This window comes from Pipistrellus hanaki (genome assembly GCF_964339955.1).
Source record: "Pipistrellus hanaki genome assembly, chromosome: 14".
Lineage (NCBI taxonomy): Eukaryota > Metazoa > Chordata > Mammalia > Chiroptera > Vespertilionidae > Pipistrellus > Pipistrellus hanaki.
In genome coordinates this window covers 31,401,281-31,422,901 of record NC_140516.1, presented here as the reverse complement: position 1 = coordinate 31,422,901, position 21,621 = coordinate 31,401,281, and the positions used below count along the sequence as shown (strand labels likewise).

General features: G+C 41.4%; 1 protein-coding gene across 2 annotated transcripts in view; it reads left to right on the top strand.

Annotated features, from left to right (window-relative positions):
* PANK1 (pantothenate kinase 1) overlaps positions 1-20,177 on the top strand; it is a 50,365-nt gene extending 30,188 nt beyond the window's left edge. For both annotated transcript variants that reach the window (XM_084904328.1, XM_084904329.1), the window contains exons 3-7: positions 4,941-5,194; positions 10,425-10,601; positions 11,108-11,231; positions 16,773-16,898; positions 18,657-20,177. In XM_084904328.1, the coding sequence (XP_084760454.1) occupies positions 4,941-5,194; positions 10,425-10,601; positions 11,108-11,231; positions 16,773-16,898; positions 18,657-18,716 (741 nt within the window). In that variant the 3' untranslated portion in view covers positions 18,717-20,177. The remainder of the gene's footprint in view (positions 1-4,940; positions 5,195-10,424; positions 10,602-11,107; positions 11,232-16,772; positions 16,899-18,656) is intronic.
* Positions 20,178-21,621: the final 1,444 nt, after the last annotated feature.

Sequence of the window (21,621 nt, the reverse complement as noted above, 5' to 3'; positions counted from 1 at the left end):
GCTCATCAGTTTGCTCACTGTTGGTCCTTCTTCCCTGGAGAGCCCAAAATGAACCAAGGTGACTTGGAGCATTTATGCAATGTCCATCAATGCCTTCGTCCCTCCTCTGGGGTAATGTGTGTTCTAGGAGGAAGTTACTCAATGGATGTTGGCCATGAGCAAGTGTGTTTCTCAAGATTCTGAACTGGGAAAGGTCATATCTTATTACAACCAAGGTGAAGCCTCTGCTCCTGCAGGCAAGCTGTTGGAGCCTGAGAAGTAGACCAGAGCAGGGAGCAGGGTTATGTGCCAGCCATGTGCCACTTAACGATGGGAAATGTTCTGAGAAACTTTATTGTTGTGCAAACATCATAGAGTACACTTACACAAATCTACAGGATATAGCCTACCACTATACGGCCTAATAACCTGTGGCTCCTAGGCTACAAGCCTCTATGCATGTTACTGCACAAAACAACATGAGACTAAACCAAGCACAGAAAAATATGATACAATCACAAGATGTGGTAAGCACCAGATGCATGAGGCTGCCGCTGGCATAACATGGCATTCTGTTTTACAGCAAACTTATTGTTTGTTTATTTATTTAGTTTTTAAATCTTGATTGTTTAAAGTATTACATAAGTGTTCTTTTCCCTCATTGATCTCTTGTTTGGGGTCTCTGCGCTTCCTGGACTTGCAAGTCTATTTCTTTCACCAGGTGGGGGAAGTTTTCTGTCATTATTTCTTCAAATAGGTCTTCAGTATCTTGCTCTCTGTCTTCTTCTGGCACCCCCATAATTCGGATATTGGTACACTTGAGGTTGTCCCAGAGGCTCCTTACAATATCTTCATATTTTTGGGTTCTTTTTGCTTTTCTGGTTGGGTGTTTTTTGCTTCCTTGTATTTCAAATCTTTGACTTTATTCTTAGGATTCTCTAGTCTGCTGTTGGATCTCTCTATATCAGTGTTTCCTAAACTTCTCTTATGATGAGAATCACCTGGTGGAATTGTTAAAATACAGATTCCTGAATCCCAACTAAGAAGTGCTAAACTAGAATTTTTGGAAACATATAGGTAAAATTGCTCTAGTATTATTCTATATTATTCTTTATTTCAGTCATTGTATGCTTACTTTCTATTAGTCCTTTTTTGTATTCTTGAAGTCTCACTACATTTCTCAGAGGTTTCTAGCAGGTTCTTGAGTAACCTTATAACATGGTTTTGAACTCTATATCCAGTAGTTTGCTTCTCATTTCTTTCACTTATGACATATTTCTTTGTCTCCACATTTTGGCTGCTTCCCTGTGTTGATAGAGTGGCCTTGTGTGCTAAGTGTCCTATAGGGCCAAGTGGCTCAGCCTCCCCTGTTACCTGAGGTGGAATCCCTTTGTGCACCCCTTGTGGGCTGTCTGCAGGCTTGTTGTAGTTAAGCCTTAATTGCTGTTGGTATCATTGGGAAGAATTGATCTCTAGGCCAATTGGCTGTGAGGACCAGCTGTGTCTACAATGGGAGAACTGCTGTGCTAGAGACCCCCTTATAGGGCAGGACTTGCTTCAGTGGGACTTTGGTGCTCACTGAGTCAGCCCCTTGAGTGTGTCTCTATGGATGCAGGGTATGGACTCACACTTACCACTTGGGACACTGGCTCTTGGATCTCCAAGGAGGTGCAAAGTCAGCCACTGCCTGAAGCCTTCCAGCAGGAGCTACAGAGAGATCTGCAGATTCCTCCTCTTTGTTTTGGATTTGGAAGTGCCCAGATGAGGCCCAGCTGTGAAGCAATGCAGGCTATCACTGCAGGGCACTAGGTTTTCCCTTGGAAGCCCCGGAGCTCTGACCCAGCTGCAGTTTGTCAGGCCTTAGGTTGCAAAAGGACAGGCCATTCATATGCAAAAGCCACTGAGAACAGCTTGGGTGGGGCTGCAAATTGGGTGGGGCAAAGTCTTAGTGAATCACCAGGGCAGAGCAAACAGCAATGGCTGCCAGTCAGTCCTGTTCTGGATAGGTGCCTGAGTCTCTGTGTTCTGCAGTCCATGCAGGAACAGTGACCGCTGCAAGCATTACTGAGAGAAAGCTGCCCTCGCATTCTGGCCTGATGCCAGACAGTCCAGTTTCTCCCTGTATGAGTCTGGTCCCCAGAGTCTCACCTGGAACTGGAGATCAAAGCAATCAGGAGCTTGTATCTCCCTCCCAATTGAAAAAAAACAACAGCACCCTCAGTTGCCAGCCTGTTTTGCGAGTGCCTCTGCACCTCTGCACTTCTGCACCTCTGCCCAGGCTCAATGAACTTGTTTCTTTCCTTCTAGTTGTAGAACTTCCGCTCAACTGGCTTTCCCGTGGTTCTGGATGATATTTGTTTTGTCTTTTAATTGGAGTTTTGATGCGGTTGTGAGAGGCAGCAAGTACGGATGTTTACCCATTCTGCCATCTTGGTTGTCTCCCTCACAGGTTTTTCTTTTTCCCTGGCATAGTTTCAGGATGTCCAGCTGGACAGACTGTGTCTCGGTCCATGTTTGTGATGTTGTCTCTGGACATTGCTATCAATATTGTTGACAGAGCTCTGATTAATTTTTAAGCATCTTAACCTATGATCCCGATGTAATTTCTACTTTTCCATTTGGGTGATCCAGGAAGTGATAACTTTCCTTTTTCAATTTAACAAATGTTTACTGAGTGTTCATTATGGACAGGCCTTTGATCATGGTGCTCAGGGGCATCCACTGAACCAGAAAACAAACCAGCATGTGACTGATGCTCTGAGCATGATGAGGAGGCTGAGGAATCCAGGACTGAGAGAGTAGCATTTGCACTGCTATGTCTCACTGTAGTCTTAGGTCTCCAGATGGATTTAAGAATATATATATATATATTTTGATTTCAGAGATGAAGGGAGAGGGAGAGAGAGAAACATCAACGATGAGAGAGAATCACTGATCAGCTGCCTCTTGCATGCCCCTTACTGGTGACCGAGTCCACAACCTGGGCATGTGCCCTTGACCAGAATCAAACACAGAACCTTCCAGTCTGCAGTCCAGTGCTGTATCCACTGAGCCAAACCAGCTAGGGCTCCAGATGGGTTTATACTTCGAGCATTACTCCCTTAAAATGTATATAATTATGTACATCTCACCCAAAAGTTTCACTTGGGAAAAAACAAAATGTTTGGAACCATTTATGGATAGATTTAATTTACTGCCGGATATCACTTAGGATAATTGTTTGGGTGGATCATCTTGTCAGTAACCTGTTCTAATTCTGTTCTGCAGTGATAGCTTTAGTGGATTTTGTTGATTGGGAAGTTCAGATGAGTGACACAAAGTCAAATGTTTTCTTCTAGTTGTTAACTTTTGTAATGAAGATGATCCCCTTTTTGGCAAAATAGTTTTAGTACTTTTATAGATTGTTTCTAGAACCCAGAAGCAGTACCATTAGGAATGATGATGAGAGAATACTGCAAATCTGTGGGAGATATTTGCAACTTGTATCACGTAGGGCAAGTTATTAAGCTCTATGAGCCTTAACCATAGAATAAGGATAATAGTATCTAGTAATAGGGTTTTGTGAGAATTAATTGATCTAGTACAGGTGCTTGGCATGTAGTAAATAATAAATACCAGTTATTATTTTCATAAATATATTTTTAAAACATTTAAGATAAGACTGTATAAATTATCTTTATTAATTGGTTCAGTTTCAGGTTGGTGATTGCTAGATTTTTTTTTCTTTTCTTTTTGGTAATGGAAAATTATCAACACAGACCTCAGGACCAGTAATAATACCATTCTCAAAGATCATGAGTTAAACTTTTGAGAAAGCAAGTGGCCACTTGCTCCTGGCCAACTCATTCCCCTCTACCTTTTCCCTCTGTTCCTAGGAGAATAGGAGTGTTTATCCCATAGGAGCATGAAAGGACACTGAGGCTGCACCAACTATTATTACAAGAGCCAACATTTGTTGAGTCCCTTGTACATGCCAAGCCCTGTGCAAGCATTTTTCATATATTATTATCATATAATCTTCACAACAACTCTTGTGCATTGGGTGTTACTATCCTCATTTTACAGATGAGAAAATGTGGCTTCAGAAGTTAAGTATTAGAGACAGAATTCAAAGCCAGGTCTGCCTAACTGCAAAGCCAGGCCTGGGAAGATGGGAATTGGACTTTGTGGGCTCAGGAGATTGCCCCCCACTTCCAGGCTCAGCGTGCTACCCTCGGGACCTCAAGTCCTTCCAGCGAAGTGTAGGATTCTTGCTGCTTTCGGAACATTCTCACCCTCTTCACCTTGTGGGAAAGCCCCTATCTCAGGGGTATGCTCTATTTGTTTCCTATGGCTGCGGTAACAAGTCACCACCAACTTAATGTCTTCAGACAACAGGAATCAATTCAGTTGTAGTTCTGGTGGCTAGAATGAATCAAGGGGTTGATTGACAGGACCACAGTTCCTGCAGAGGCTCTTGGACAGATGCCCTTCCTTGCCTCTTTCAGCTCCTGGTTACTGGCCTTCCGTGGCTTGTGGTGCGGCTCTCCAATCTCTGCCTTCATCTTGGCAAGGCCTTCTCAGTGTCTATCAGATCTTTCCCAAGGGTCTCAGGAAACGTGTCTCTTTCCTGAGTGTCCCAGTAGATAATCCAGGAGGCAACATGCTTGACTTAATAACATCTGCAAAAAGGCCCCTTTTCCATACCAGGGAACATTCACAGGTTCTGAGAGTTAGGACGCGGACATTATCTTTCGAGGCCACCCTTCATCCTACACTACACAGCAGCAAGATGCTTTTCTAGCTATCTTCCCTCAGCTCACATTGTGGGCAGAGAGGAAGTCTGAAGTCTGGCCAAGGCTACGGATTGTCAAGATTTACAACTTGGTGTTTCAGTGGCACATGTTAAGCCCCACTAAATGTCTCTGGTGCCTCCCCTCAGGCCATGGCAGCCTTTATCACAAGGTTTTGTTTTCTTTTAGATCGCTGACCTGCAGCTCCATAAGCTGGACGAACTGGATTGTCTGATCCAGGGCCTGCTCTACGTAGACTCCGTGGGCTTCAATGGCAAGCCAGAATGTTACTATTTTGAAAATCCCACCAATCCCGAATTGTGTCAAAAAAAGCCGTACTGCCTTGATAACCCGTACCCTATGCTGCTGGTGAACATGGGCTCGGGGGTCAGCATCCTAGCGGTGTACTCCAAGGACAACTATAAAAGAGTTACAGGGACCAGGTAAACGTGGTTTCACTGGGAAACCTTTTTATACTTAAACCCAGGTCTCTTCCTTGAAGACTAGTTTATAAAAAATGTAATTTACAGTGAATACATTTTCAAAAGAAAGTTATTACCCTCTGTCAGTCAAAAAGGGTTTACTGGGTATATTATGAGGGTGATTTCCATAAAGGAAATAGAACCCATTCCTTGTCCTGTTGGAAACTGATCAGGTTGAGGGAAGAAGGGTCATACATGGTCTTTTGGAACCACCTTGGTGCCTAGCTTGGGATGAATTGCTTGAAATAATAGGTCACTGCAACCAGTAAGCCAAACTGGGTTTATAAGGAATGTCTGTTACCCTCAAATACATGCTCCAGTCGGCATACCTCACAGGGAATTTTGGAATGTAATGGACAAGAAAGCAGCCGTGTCACCACAGTTGGGTCGAGTGCCTTGTTTTTTTTTTTTTTGTTTGTTTGTTTTTTTGTTTTTTAAATATATTTTATTGATTTTTTACAGAGAGGAAGGGAGAGAGATAGAGAGCTAGAAATGTCGATGAGAGAGAAACATCGACCAGCTGCCTCTTGCACACCCCCTACTGGGGATGTGCCTGCAACCAAGGTACATACCCTTGACTGGAATCGAACCCGGGACCTTTCAGTCCGCAGACCAACCAACGCTCTACCACTGAGTCAAACCGGTTTTGGTGATTTCCCTGTTTTTTAATGCATACAGCGTACACACCAAAGGGCAGATGGGCTCAGCCTCCTTTTTTATATATATGTTATTGATTTCAGAGAGGAAGGGAGGAGAGGTAGAAGCATCAATGATGAGAGAGAATCATTGATTGGCTTCCTCTTTTATGCCCCCTACGGGGATCGAGCCTGCATCCTGGGCATGTGCCCTTGACTGGAATCAAACACAGGAACCTTCAGTCCTCAGGCCAATCCTCTATCCACTGAGCCAACCCGGCTAGGACTCAGCTTCTTCTTAATGGGAAAAGGATCTGGGGTCAGAAACCTGAGATCCTGGCAGAAACAAAATTAAATTAGGTTTTTCTTCTAAGAGAAGAATTTGGTATGAATGTTGCTCCAACTTATTGGACCACAGAACTCATTTTTGGAGGAACAACTTAGGAGCTAGTGCCATGCGAAATATGGTTAGGGACATGATATTGAAACCATTGTTTTTGATGGATGAAGATATCATGTAACTTCTCTGGGCCTCAGTTATGCTCATTTGTGCCATCCAGGGGTTGTTTCTTAGATATTTTATACAGGCTTTTCCAGTACTGGAATTCTGCAGTGTTATTTGCCAATGAGGACGAGAGCACTGCTTTCTACACTATTTCCATGACTTGTGATGGATCTATAAAAACCAGTGGTTCTCACTGGGCCAAGGAAGATTTATGCCCCCAATTTCTAGATACTTATTTTTTTTTAGTTTTCCCAAATGGAGGTGGGATGCTTCTAGCATATAGTGGCTAGGGGCTAGGGGACCCCCTACAACAAAAAAAGAAAAAAGTACTAAGCCCTAAAATCAATAATGCTGGTGTTGAGAAATCCTGGCTTACTCACACACACACACACACACACACACACACACACACACACTCTGACTGAATTCTAGGCATACATTTTCTAGCTGAGAATACAGAACTAAGCCCACCTGCCCCCATAATCATCACACTGACCCCCAGGCCTCAGTAGGACTGTCAGGCCCATTAGAGGCAAACGAATATTTCAACTGAACTAGTTTTACCTCAGTGATCTTCTGATAAAGGCACAATTCTTAAACTACAGACTTCCTCCCAGAAGGAGTTGTTGACTCCTAAGGTGACAACAAGCTAAACATTTCCCACAACTAGAGATATTTATAAAATATTGTTGAGTAACATTTAACTGCATGAATTACAGGTAAACTTTCTCAAATTTGGAACTTCCAGGGACTTGGGTCATCTTCTTGAACAGCTACTAATGAGCTAATGGTGGTGCCTGCCTTCCAAGTGTAATAATGCCTATACATTTCAGTTCCTGGTAAATGCTCCATTAATGACCAGTGCTTTGCAATCAATCATCAGCAAATCCCACCTGGATGTCCAACCTTAGCTACATGCTCTCTCTAACTAGTAGTTTGGGGAATTGCTACAGGAGAGTAAATGCTAATAAACAGCCCTTCCAGGGGCTACCACAGGGAGGGCAGGCGAATGAGACACCAGTGCTGGGCCCAAGGTCCTTCTTGTCCAACCAGAGCTGTTATACCAGGGGCTTCCTAACTTTTGATCCAAGCTAGGAAGCCCCGGATACACACAATGGTGGTCAGCAGTGACCATCAGTGCATGGAACAGATTTTGGCAGTCACGGGGTTTCTCAACATCAGCATTCCTAAGCAAATGTTGTGAACGGATAGCTGTGATTCCAGGTTGTTTTAATATCCTATTACCTCATTAAGCATTTTTATTTTTAGGAAGTCACATCATCACAGGATATCAGTTTTCTTTTGAATATATTTTATTGATTTTTCACAGAGAGGAAGAGAGAGTAGGATAGAGAGTTAGAAACATCGATGAGAGAGAATCATCGATCAGCTGCTTCTTGCACACCCCCTACTGGGGATGTGCCCACAACTAATGTATATGTCCTTGACCGGAATCGAACCCGGGACCTTTCAATCCCCAAGCTGACGCTCCATCCACTGAGCCAAACCGGTTTCAGCTCAGTTTTCTTTTAAATATGCTTTCTAATAGTTTGCTTCAGTGCTATGTGCAGTCTAATGCATCCTAGATTAGGTAGCCAATGTGTTTTTTTCTATTGACACATTTCAATTTTACTGATGTAGTCAATGAAAAAAGCCACAGGACTTTACAATTGACATTGTTAGAATGTTTGGCCTATTAAAAGAGGAATGTAAAGAATTTTGAAACTTCAGTGAGAGTTGTAGTGCAGCTTATCTCATTATTCTGGAATCTATTTTAAGAGCACAAGCACTCTAACTGAAGGTTTCTTCTACTTCTCCCTAAAATCTCTCACTTTCAAGGTTGCTTTTTAAAAACAAACAAACAAACAAACAAACAAACAAACAAATCAACAAAAAACTACCACAACAACAATGATATTCAACAGCTGTTTCTAGTGATATGTTTTTGTCTATCACTTGCTGAGAGTCTTATTGTGTGCCTGCCGAAACACAACAGATGTGTTATTATGAACAAGAGGATCACTTGATTAATAACATTTAGCAGGCTGGGGATATTAATAAAGTGCTATTCTGCGACTGTGCATTCTTCCCCGCTAACTGCAGTGTGCCAACTGTGCAAATGCATGCTCGCTTCCCCATTCAGCTCCGAGTCTTTGTCTGGAGTCACCTGTCATTTCCCCGTCATACGAAGCACTTGTTCTTTCACTCATACCAGCACATCAGTCGATGAGTTGCCTTCTTTCTAAGTCAGCCAGTAACTTCAGTTGCCTATGTTTGGAGTAGGTTGTTAAATGCCTTGATTAATACCAGGCTCTGATGTTCAAAGAAAGGTTGTATCAATGAAAAATAAAGCTAAAAAGAAATAGGAGCAAACACTTAATAGATACAGTGAGAAAACAAGACAAATCCAGCACACACAAAAACAAAACAGAGTTCCCATTAAAACACAGTAGCTTTGCAGGGTAGACTGAAACTGACACCAGAACATAACCCGCCATGTTAAATGTAAATGAAGGTACACTTTCTCAGAGGAAATCCAAAATTTCTACTGTGACTGGGTTGTCAAGGCAACAGTGTCCATGGAGCTCTTTGTATCCTGATGGCACTGCACCTACAGTTGGCTAGCTGCCACTAGTGGTGCCTAGCTGCAAGTTTTCCACAAGGACCCTTAATTTTCATCACGTATGTATTTTTCTAAGAATCAGTAGTTATAAAATATTATGTACAGTTTGCTTTAGATGAGATTTAAAGTGCCTGTCTACAATCTGGTACCTCCTGGTGAGTGGTTATGGACAGTAAATATACATTACCCTAAGTTTTCTTCAAATTTAAGTTAGAAATAACATTAATCTCAACCTGAATATTTTCTTTTAGAAGCTAGTATCCAAACACATACGGGGTTTCCAGGGCTAACAGCTCTTGGAGCTTCAGAGCAAACTGATGTGAGCAATTTACTCTTCACCTTTCCCATTCTGTGAGGCGAAGAGGGAAAGATACTCATGGTCATGCCAGTGCTCCTTGTCCTACCTGGACTTCACTAGTGACAGCTCTACCTTGAATCTGCTATTCTTCCCCTCAGGAAACTTTTGATAGTAACACACTATTTTAACGCATAGTTTGAGCTTTGGAACCATTTTTGACTTCTTTTCTTGACTAGCTTTGACTCTTGGTGGTAAGTAAAATATTAACAACGTTTTCCAGAGTCTCCTAGAAACAAATACAATCTGAGATCAACCAGTGGCTTCCTTTCAGAAATTTCCAAGGAGGTTACATGAGATCTCAGCTAGAGTCAAGCGAGGTCAGGTGAAAGGTACAGCTTTGCGGCTGGCTGTTCTTGCCTGAGTACCCGGTCATATTTGTCTTCCGAGTTTGGCTCCATCGTTTCTCTGCTAGTTATCTACTACTTTCAGACCAGCCGAATGAAGAACAATCGATTTGCCTTCATTTTATAGGTGGGGAGACTGAGACATGAGTGGCTAAGGTCAAGGTCTCACAACAGATATCAGTGAGAACCCCTCTAGTTTGGTTCTTGAATCCAGGGGCAAGTTTCCCTGGATGTTTCTTTTCTGTCTTTGCCCTTTTTTTAATTTTTTTATTCAGTCCACCCTAAAGCTCTCTCTCTCTCTCTCTCTCTCTCTCTCTCTCTCTCTCTCTCTCTCTCTCTCTCTCTCTCTCTCTCTCTTTTAAACATATTTTATTGATTTTTACAGTCAGGAAGAGAGAGGGATAGAAAATTAGAAACATCAACGAGAGAGAAACATCCATCAGCTGCCTCCTGCACACCCTCTACAGGGGATGTGTCCACAACCAAGGTACATGCCCTTGACTGGAATCAAACCTAGGATCCTTCAGTCCACAGGCCGACGCTCTATCCACTGAGCCAAACCAGCTAGAGCCCTAAAGCTCTTTTGTACCCTAGCACTTTCATGCAAGTGCCTCTTTGTTTTTCTTCTCTTTTTATTAACCTATACTAGCGGGCTTGATGTCATTGGGGAGTTGGATGGGCATATCTTCAAGTAAAACTTAAAAATAAACATTGTTGTTCCTTCAGTCTTGGAGGTGGAACATTCCTAGGTCTGTGTTGCTTGCTGACGGGTTGTGAGACCTTTGAAGAAGCTATGGAAATGGCAGCTAAAGGCGACAGCACCAATGTTGATAAGCTGGTGAAGGACATTTACGGAGGAGACTATGAACGATTTGGCCTTCAAGGATCTGCTGTAGCATCCAGGTAGAGACGCAGGGGCTAGGCACAGTCATGATGAAACACAAGGCAACCTCTCCACCCTGGCTATTCATGTAGTTTACTTTAAATATTTTAACCCATCCGGTGCAACTATCTATGGGATTGGAGTTCAGACTTGAAACTCCTGCCCGTTATGAAGCACCAAGATGTTTAGCTCTTGATGCGTGTGCTTACCATAGGGCAGCTTTGAAAGAAGGTTCTGGAAAACGGCAACAGTTTCCTGTTTCATGCTTGTCCAGATATCTAGAGGCATTAAAAAAACAAAAAAACAAAACTCTCCCCCATTAATAGCCATGCTATTTTGTTCCTATTAAGAAAAGGGCAGCCAACCATTCATATTGTAATCTTGTCTGCTTGTAAACCATGGCAGAGAAATCAGGTCATTTGAGTTTGAGCAGAGTTATTCATACAGCTCGCCACAGTACTTTGGTGGAAGCATGGGGTTTGCCCGAGGATGATTTTGAACACTCTCGCTAATATTTCCAACGTAGCTTTGGCAACATGATGAGTAAAGAAAAGCGAGAGTCCATCAGCAAGGAAGACCTCGCCCGAGCCACGCTGGTCACCATCACCAACAACATCGGTTCCATTGCTCGGATGTGTGCACTGAATGAGGTAAGGCCTTAACCTAGGGAAAGCCGTGTCCTTCATATACATCACCTTTGGCAATGCAATGACCATTGACCCTTACAAACTACAGTCTTTGAGAAACCTGTCTTTTGTCTTATAGTCACACCTTATAGAACTAGAAGGGTAGATGTTCGGAGTAGGGGCTGGGGAGGCAAAAGAATATGTGTTTAGTAGGCATTGGATGAGAACAAAACCATCCATGGGAGAAACAAGGTAAAATCGCAAGCCATGCCTTCGCCTCTCTACCCATCAGGAGTACCATGTACCCACTGAAGTGTGAGGTAAAGCTCTGTGCACCCTTGCAAATATTCACGGGTAAAGAATATTTGATATTCTCTCTGCTTTCAGCTTCTTTACAGTGTTGCCTTGTGGCATGGAGTTCAAGCAGCATTGTACAGGGCTATCAAAGCACAGAGAGCTTGCTACAGCTGAGGCCAGCCAGAGCCCCAGACACAGGAAGAGGTAGAGCTGGTCACAGACAAACTGTTCAAAATATTGTAAATTTCCTTTGGGGGGGCGGGGGAAGGGAACCTTTTTTTGGAATATAAGATATATAAAGTGGACTGGCTCTTACTGAGCAGTGTTAGGAAGACAAGAAAGGGGGGTTGGGCATGGAACGGGTAATAGGAAAAGTATTACCCAATCATAGTAGCATCAGTAATAGAGTTTCTTTTCTTTTCTTTTTTATATATATATTTTATTGATTTTTCACAGAGAGGAAGAAAGAGGGACAGAGAGCTAGAAACATCAATGAGAGAGAATCATCTATCGGCTGCCTCCTGCACCCCCCCCCACTGGGGATGTGCCCGCAACGAATGCACACGCCCCTGTCCGGAATAGAACCCGGGACCCCACAGTCTGCAGGCTGACACTCTATCTACTGAGCCAAACCAGTTTCGGCAGTAATAGAGTTTCTTAAAGTATAATTTTTTTAATCCTCACCCGAGGATATTTTTCGATTGATTTTTTTTTTTAGAGAGAGTGGAAGAGAGAGGGAAAGACAGAGACAAATACTGGTGTGAGAGAAACACATCGATTAGTTGCCTCCTGCATGAGCCCTGACCAGGGCCCAGGCCAGGGAGGAGCCTGAAACCAAGGCACATGCCCTTGATTAGTATCAAATTCGGGACCCTTTGGTTTGCAGGTCAACGCTCTACCCACTGAGCCAAATTGGCTAGGTCTAAAATATGATTTTTAATAAAAATGACATACATGCAGAAGCAGGTTCACATCATAAGTGTATAGCCTTATGAATCATCACACACTCACAGCCACCACTCAGATTAAAAAACAGAACATTACAGAACTATTGTAGAAACACGCTCTCCTCCCCATTGAACAGTGGAGTGTTAACTAGGGTGTGAGGTTGCCTTTATGCTAGTTAGGGGCCAGCCCTGCCTTTGACCTCTGGGGTACAAGAGTGACATCCTCCTTTCACCGTAGTGATTAGAATATGCCTTGGCCAGTGGGTCAGGTTCATGTTTTTAACTGAGTCCATTTAAGATGGATATTCAATGCAAAGCTGATATTCCGATGACAGAATGTTTTCTGGGGTCATGCCTTTTCAAAGTCCACTTTGGTCATGGGATTCACTGGAACAGAGAATTTGTTTTTTTATATACTAACCTTTAAAGAGAGTTTTTCCAAAGGAGCCAAACAAGCCCTAAGACTAATCTTGTGTGGAGTTGGCTGCACTCACAGGCTCTCAAAGGTCACTTCGATGGGAAGGCGCAATGGGTGCCCTTTCCCCTGCTTTCCTCAGAGCTCCAGTGAGCCAGCAGGTTTTGTCGCAGGTATGGTAATCGCTTCAGAAGGGAGGACAGCTCATTTTATTTTCAACTCCTGATTTCACTTTCAGTTTAAAACCTTAGCAGCAGAGCCTGTTTGAAAGTGTCACACACTCGTCTGAGAAACTGTTTTAGACGTTTCTGTGGAGTTGAATGAATGAGAGGAATTGCCGACAGCCTCAGGCAAGGGTTCTGTTAGCTGGTGTCCCGCCAGGGCAGGCTCCCTGCGGACACACCACATGCCCCACGGGAGCAGTAATGCAAGCTCTTCTGTTATGGTTTTGCTCCCCAGAGTCACTGGTGGGAGGATATTTGATTTCAACCACATGCACTCAATCTAAAATACTTTTGCTGTGGTTATTGGAAAGCTATGAAATGCTCCATCCACTTAGGATATGTTCAGTCATTTTATTGAAGAGAGAATAATGCAAATACATAATACAGAATTCTGAGACACCAGGTGGGTATTCGAGGAAGGTTTAGTTTTTTGTTTGTTTGTTTGTGGTTTTTTTTTTTTTTTTTACTCTCTATTGTATGTAACATAGAACAAACATATCTTTTGAAATATAACATTCTTTTTTTTTAGCAACAGTTTTATTGAGATAGAATCACATGCTATGCCCATGCCATTCACTTTCTACATACTGTTCTACATCCTTATTCGGTCGTTTATCCACCTTTTAGTCTAAAATTGTTGAAGATAAAGAAAGGAGAGAGGAATATAAAGAACCTCCATGTAACCATCAACTCAGTCCCAACAGTTGTTAAGACTTTATCATACATGTTTCACCTATCGCTTTTTCTCCTCCTCCTCTCTTTTTTGATAAAATATTAGAAAGCAAACCCCAGACATTGTCAGTCTACCCTGCATACTTCAATATACACTTTAGGAAATGTTGCTTTTTGCTTTTTTACATGATAACACATCTTGAGATTGTTCATATATTTATAATTGCTTCGTGTTTTGTTTTGTCTTTTTTAATCCTCACTGGATGATATTTTTCCATTAATTTTTAGAGAGAGTGTAGGGGGAGAGACACAGAGAGAGAATCATAGATGTGAGAGACATATCGATTGGGTGCCTCCTGCACAGGGATCAAGCCTGCAACTGAGGTACATGCCCTTTTCTGGAATCGAACCAGGGACCATTCAGTCCACGGGCCGATGCTCAATCCTCTGAGCTAAAGCTACTAGGGCTGCTTCATTTTATTAATGGCCATATAGCATCATAACATGTAGATATGTTATTCTAGATTTGGTCATTTTCCTAATGATATAATGAATTTTAGGGTTTTCTAGATCTTGCCACTATTTAAAAAATTACATATACACTTACACACCATTTTGCATGGAATTATACCTATAGGATAAATTCCTAGAAGGGAAATTGCCGAGTCAAGGATGAGTTTATTGACTATAATTTTGACAGATAGAGTTGGTTCTAATTAATTTCCCATCAGCAGAGTTTGTTTCTTCACAGAGGGTCATTAAATCTTCTTATTTTTTTCCAATGTAATAGGTAAGAAAAGAAATGCGATCTTATTTTGGTTTCAAAATTGTGAGGCTGAGCATTTTTTAAAAAAATATATATTTTATTGATTTTTTTACAGAGAGGAAGGGAGAGAGATACAGAGTAGAGAGTTAGAAACATCAATGAGCCAAGACTGGTTTGGCTCAATGGATAGAGCGTCGGCTTGGGGACTGAAGGGTCCCTGGTTCGATTCCAGTCAAGGGCATGTACCTTGGTTGCGGGCATATCCCCAGTAGGGGGTGTGCAAGAGGCAGCTGATCGATTATTCTCTCTCATAGATGTTTCTAACTATCTCTCTCCCTTCTTCTCTGTACAAAATCAATAAAATATATAAAAAAAAAAAAAAAAAAGAAAAAGAAAAACATCGATGAGAGTCATCGATCAGCTGCCTCTTGCACGCCCCCTACTGGGGATGTGCCTGCAACCAAGGTACATGCCCTTGACCGGAATCGAAACCGGGATCTTTCAGTCCGCAGGCCGACGCTCTATCCACTGAGCCAAACCGGTTTTGGCAGGCTGAGCATTTTAAAAATATTTTTAATAGCCATGAAGTTATCTCCTTTTGTGTATATGAACACAGTACTATTCACACATTTTTCTGTTGGATGGTTGGTCTTCTTTTCTTACCAATCTGAAGGTAAATAATACATTTTATGTTATATGTACTGAAAATATTTTCTGATTATTGTTTTCCATTTGAATTAGTTAATGGTGATATTTTTCTCCAGAATAAATATTTGATTTTTTAAGTAAATGTGTCTTTTTCATGGATTATGGGTATTACACCTTTTCTACTTCAACATTATTTATATATATATTGATTGATTGGTTTCAGAGACAAAGGGAGAGGGGGAGAGAGATAGAAACATCAGTGATGAGAGAGAATCATTGATTAGCTACCTCCTGCATGACCCCTACTGGGGACTGGGCCTGCAACGCAGGCATGTGTTCCTGACCAGAATCGAAGCCCAGGACCCTCTAGTCCACAGGCCAATGCTCTATCCACTGAGCCAAACCAGCTAGGACTTCTTTCTCTTTTTTAAAAGTTAACATTTATATCACTCACCCACCTGACATTTGTTTGAAACAGGGAATGTCCATCTGCTTCTAATGCTGCTTCTATTCCTTCTGTTTCCTCCCTGAGTAAATAAAGCAGGACTGGGGTTTTAAAGCGACTGACTCCCTCGTTTGGGGGGAAAAGGTGAAACTCCTAAATGTAATTAAATTCCATTTTAATCTGAGTTTCTTATTTTGAGTGTTCCTTGCCACCTCTCAGTCTGGGTGGTTTGTGGCTACAGTTCTTATTTATGGAAATGTATTAATACCACCTCCCACCCCTCCCCTCATGGAAACTTTTCACAGTGGTTAATGGGTTAAAGAACATGCATGGTTAAAACTTGAGACTGTTAAAAGGTGATGTTCCCAGACCCTGTGACTCTTCATAGACTGAACAGAAAATAATGCCAGCTTCCAAGCTCTCTTCCCTTTGATATGGGTGACCATAGCAACTGGCTCTGTGAGTGAGTGAGTGGTGAGCAGCCTCTGCTTGGTAGACAGGCGTAGCTCAGTGTTGTGTGTTGTTCAGAATGCAAATCTGTATCCATGACAACAAAAAAATATAAATGTATTTTTTGTTACCATATTTTCACCACCCCCCCCCCCCCCACACACACACACACACACACACACCCCGTGACCAAACAGGATATTCTAAAAGTAGTAAGTAGTGTTTCTTTTTGTATTCCCTGTGTCAGGCACAGAGCAAACTGAGCAAATAACGTGAGATGAATAACCCATGCCATGGCCATTTTGTGTATGAGTTGCTTATAATAATATTTTATGGTCAGAGGTTTGGAGGATTGAAGGAATGCAACAGCAAATTTAGCTGACATTGATCACCGGTTACAATTTTATATATGAGTGTTGGCAGCTGAATTCCATATCGGACTTAAGGCAACCTAACATAATGACTGCAGATCAGCCCAGTGCCAGTCTCTGCCCAGTCCAAGCAAAATCTCACCGTATTGGTTTGCCCTTTGAGGTCTGCTCAAATTCATCTCGGAAATGCTGAAATAATTCCATTTTTAATAAAAATGTATTCTGTGAGGTTCTGGGAGCACAGTGATGTATGGAACATTAGGTCTTTGCGAAATGCTATTTATGTATGTCATCGTTCAGTTGTGTTTTTATTTCTGTTTTCCCCCTCAGAATATCGACAGAGTTGTGTTTGTTGGGAATTTTCTCAGAATCAATATGGTTTCCATGAAGCTGCTAGCATATGCCATGGATTTTTGGTCCAAAGGACAGCTAAAAGCTCTGTTTTTGGAACATGAGGTAGGTTGAGCTTGCATGGACATCATTGTTCGATGTGAACATTTTCTGGTTTATCTACCATGAGTGAGTCGCCAACATTTTGAGGGAATCCACTTGTCGGGGTAAAAATGCATGCCCCTTTGTACAACCCTAGGCCTCTGGACTATATAGGAGTGTTGGCAGCTGAGTGTTGGTTTGTTACTGTGCATCACACATAACTCAAGCCTCTATAGCCAACGAAACGAATGATTTTATAACCCTGTGTAGGTACCAGAGAATTCTCTACATTCTTAAGTTCACTCCTGCTTAGGCAGGCCTTACTATGGAGAGAGAACTTTTGGGGGAGCACTGACTGGTATGGGGCTTTCCTGCTCTACCTTAAGCGGCGTCACTCACTGTCTCTCAGTGTATATCAGTGAACATCTCCTAAGACAAAGTAATCTAGCAGAGCGGTTAAGACCACAGCCTCTTAGTGACAGGGTGGCCTCAGCCAGTTGACTGCCTCTCCATCTCTGTGTTCGCACTTGTGAGACGAGGTGTCATAGTACGTCTCTTAAAGTTACTGTGCAGATTAAATGACTAAGACCATGTAAAGTGCTTAGACAATGAATGAGCCCCCACTAAGTGTTAGCTGGTGACTGGCAATAGAGGCAAAGATCCTGCCATGCATGTAGCGATCTAGCATTTTGGCCCCTGCTGCTGCAGTAACTGTTGAGTCAGGCATACACCAAAGGAGTGGGAGTCTCCTTTCTTTTGGAAATCAGTTTCTGTAATTTTCACAGAAACACGGGCTCTTTTTTTTTTTTTTTTTACAGTTGAACAAAGTGAAACGGCTGATTTAGCTGCCTTTCCAAGATCTACTGAGGGAAGCTGTAGGTTATTACAGCTTTGAAGTCACATAAATTTGAGGTTGAGCCCAGGCACATGTCATGTGATCTTGCAAGGGTAATTTACTTTATTGCCTTCCATTTCTCATCTGTGAAATGGGGGTAATCATATACATTTTGCCATGGTAAGAATTAAAATGAGATACAAATAGTACACAGCCCTTCTGTGGCACACCCTGTTGCCATTTTTCTAAACATTTTACAAGAATCAACTTATTGAATATGTTTAATGGGCCATTATCCAACATATTTTATTATTACTATTAATTATTATTATTTACTTCACCATGTTTCATAGCAGAGTTAAGGTTTTAAATTTCCCTCACAACATTAGGGGGCAGCTTTCCTAAGATTATTAAAAACAATAGGTATTTGTTTAAGGAGAGTGGAAGAGAGAGGAAAAGACAGAGAAAAACATTGATGTGAGAGAAATACATCAATTGGTTGCCTCCTGCATGGACCTGATCACAGCCCGGGCTGGGGAGGAGCCTGCATCAAGGTACTTGCCCTTGACTAGAATCGAACCCAGGACCCTTTGGTCCACAGGCCCGACGTTCTATCCATTGAGCCAAACCAGCTAGGGCAATAAGGAGGCTTTTAAACTAGGGATAGTTTGATGGAAAAACAGTATTCTAAAAATAGATCCAGAGAAACAGAAGCATTGAACATGGGGAATGAGGGCATATGCTGAGGGTTTGGGGGGGCCAGAGGAGTGGCTGGCGAGAGGCCAATGAGGAAAAAAGGAGACATGTATAATATTTTAAATGATAAATAATTTAAATTAAAAAGAAAGAAAGAAAGAAAGAAAGAAAGAAAGAAAGAAAGAAAGAAAAACAATAGGCATCTGGCTCAGTTCAGAGGTAATCATACTGCGTTGCCATTGTTTCTGTAGGGTTACTTTGGAGCTGTTGGGGCCCTGTTGGAACTGTTCAAAGTGACTGATGACCAGTAGAGATGAGCCCTAGATGGTAGGACAGCCTTCCGTGAGAACAGAGACCAGGGAACCGCCGCTGGAGAAGGTGAAAGCCGCCGTGAGACAAAAGCCAACCCACTCATGGCAGACACACCTGCTGGATTTGTAAATAATTTAAAAATCCTTCTAGCTGATCTTTTACTCTTGGGTTTTGAGTTTATGATTCAAAATGGGAAATACAAGAGTTTTTTCTGTATACTGTATTTTTAAGAAGAAGAAGAAAAAAAAAACACACACACACCATTTTGTGCAGTGTGGCCAAACCTACCAATTTTATGCATTAACTTTGTAAAGTTGTATTATGTTTAAGAAGGACCTGAAATGTAAGTGTTGTTTATACTTCTTCTGGGGTTTACTGATCAGTGTGGTAATTTTTAAATTCGTTTAGTAATTACTCTAGGAGATTTTACCTTTACTTATATTTTTCATGACGTTTCATGATTTGCTGTTTGGTTTCAAATGAAACTACCAATCTGGCATGTTTTACTGTGAACACTATTTTGTCTGTCTGTTTACCTTTTATTGTCTTGTGTCCTCTGTTTGAATGTCTTATGGGAAAAGAGTCTCTGCCCCCGTTTCTATCCTCAGACGACTCCCCCCTCCCCACCAGACCTTCCTGTGCTGTATTTGTTCATATTAATCAAGGTGCTGTCCTACTCAATACAATGTTAAACACGAGACCTAAAAGCTCTCTCAAAAGTGCCCTCGAAGGAGATACCCTGAAAGTGTTCATGAATTCCAGGAGTCTGGCAAAAGTTAAAAAATTATGCAATTTTGTCACATACAGTGTTTTGTTGGATTTATTTTATGTTCGGTTATATTAAATGGAGATATTCTATGACAAAATGTCCTCAACCATGCACACAGTACAAATGGCAGCAAGTCCTTGTGCAGGACATTAACATGTATAGGACAATGTCTCCTGGCAGATTAACTGTTCACATTGGGAGGGTTGGAAGAAAGTCGCATTTGAGGTGTCAGGTAGGAATATCTTTTGTTTTGTACATGTATATACCTAGGAACTTTGTAACAAGTCATCTTCAATAATAAGAAAGTTTTCCATGTGGAGCATTTTCAGCTAAAAACTACTTTAATCTCAGTTTCTAAAATTAAAAAAAAATTATGATACTGATCTCTATGTATAGTTTTTCTTCTTAAAAACATTGGTACTGATGGATGACTTTCAAATCTGAATCTTAGGCAGACATTGAAATCCATGAGATCTAATGAGTTAGAACGAATTCATTTTTGGAATTGAACATTTAAAAAAAAAAAAAAAAGGGATTTGGTAAGGGCTGGACATTGTTCCATGACGAATCTTTCCTTCTGCATTCTGAGCAGCGCCTTTAATTTCCATATAGTCAATTCTTGAAGTTGATGTTAATTGAAATACTCACCTGTCTGGTTGAAATAAAGCCCGTTTTTGTTGTGATGTTTTTATTTTTAGTGTATCTGTTATTTTCATTTCCTGATCTTCATGTTCATGTTATCTGCTTCTGTACCATAAAAATGAACGTGTTGTGTTTTTGCTACTCTGCATGTCATAATTTGAAGCTGTCACACGAGTGTAGTGAAAGTCCAAAACACTGTGTCTTCAATTGAAGCTGTAGATCTATGCAGGAATTGTATTTTTTAAAAAGTTTTCTTATTCTGTATAATTAACTCCTTATCCCCAAAATATCACTACTAAATTTTGGTAATTCCAAAAGAGTTTCAGGATTTAGTCATAAATACATCTTATTAACTCCCACCTGGCTTTAAAAAAAATAAACAGCTAAAAGACACGTGTAAGAAAACTACATATCACCTACGATAGTGCCTTTTTAAAAAACTCTTTTCTACCATTCCTACTCTCATCTGTCAGGGAATAGCACACCTTGGATCATGGTTCTGCAAAAGAAATTGGGACAAGTTGGTGTGACTAAAAAAAATTACTTTGAGTCACTGGATCTGTTTTTACAAATGTTTAAAACATTGGGTTAGCTGAGGAAATAAGTTCATTCTGTTCTGCAAATATCAGTTCAATGTTGGCTCCATATAGCCAGCTTCTTGCATACAATGAGAGACTTGGAGCCTGGGGATTGTTACCCTTACTTGAATTACAGAAACTTTCCTTTGGCTCGACACCAGGAAGAATGAAGAATTTTTAGCTTGAGCTATATGATCCGGGGGTCCAGAGCATGGCTTTTGATTGTGAGACAGCTTCTGTTTTGGCTCAGCTCAGCCATTAACTAGCTCTACAGGCAAGTCACTAAGCCTCTCGCTAAACCCTCGTTTCCTCCCTCATAAAATGGGGGCAAATAGTAGTTTTAACCTCATCTCCATGTTTAAAGAGATTAGCACAAGGGCTGACACACACTAAAAGCTTACTTTTAGCTATACTGAAAAGAAAATAGATGTTTTAAACTAATGCATTAAATCAGGGATCTTTTAGCCTTCTGGAATGTGGGGAGCCCATTTTATCAGAGGTACAGCATAGTTCTCCCTATGCTAGTGCTAGTCTATGGACCTCATTCACAATTCCAAAACCCAAGCTCTTCAAATTTATCTCTCATTTGAGAGATAAAGTTACTTGAGCATTATTTAATCACACTTTATAGGACTCTTCACATGTCTTGTTGCAAAGCTATTAATGTATTTGACTACATGGTTCTGCCCCAGACATTATTAGGGGTATTAAGTAGTGAACAATCCTGGGTTTTGGGCCACATCTGGTCCCAATATTTTGATATAAAAATATTGTGGAAATATAGCTGTATACTTCAGCTTATGTAGTATGCTGAGTCCCTTTGTTGGGGACTGTGGTTACAGGTAATTTATACTTGGACACCATCCAGTCAGTCACAAGGGATACTAAGAAGTTCATTTGTGCCAGGAAGGAAAT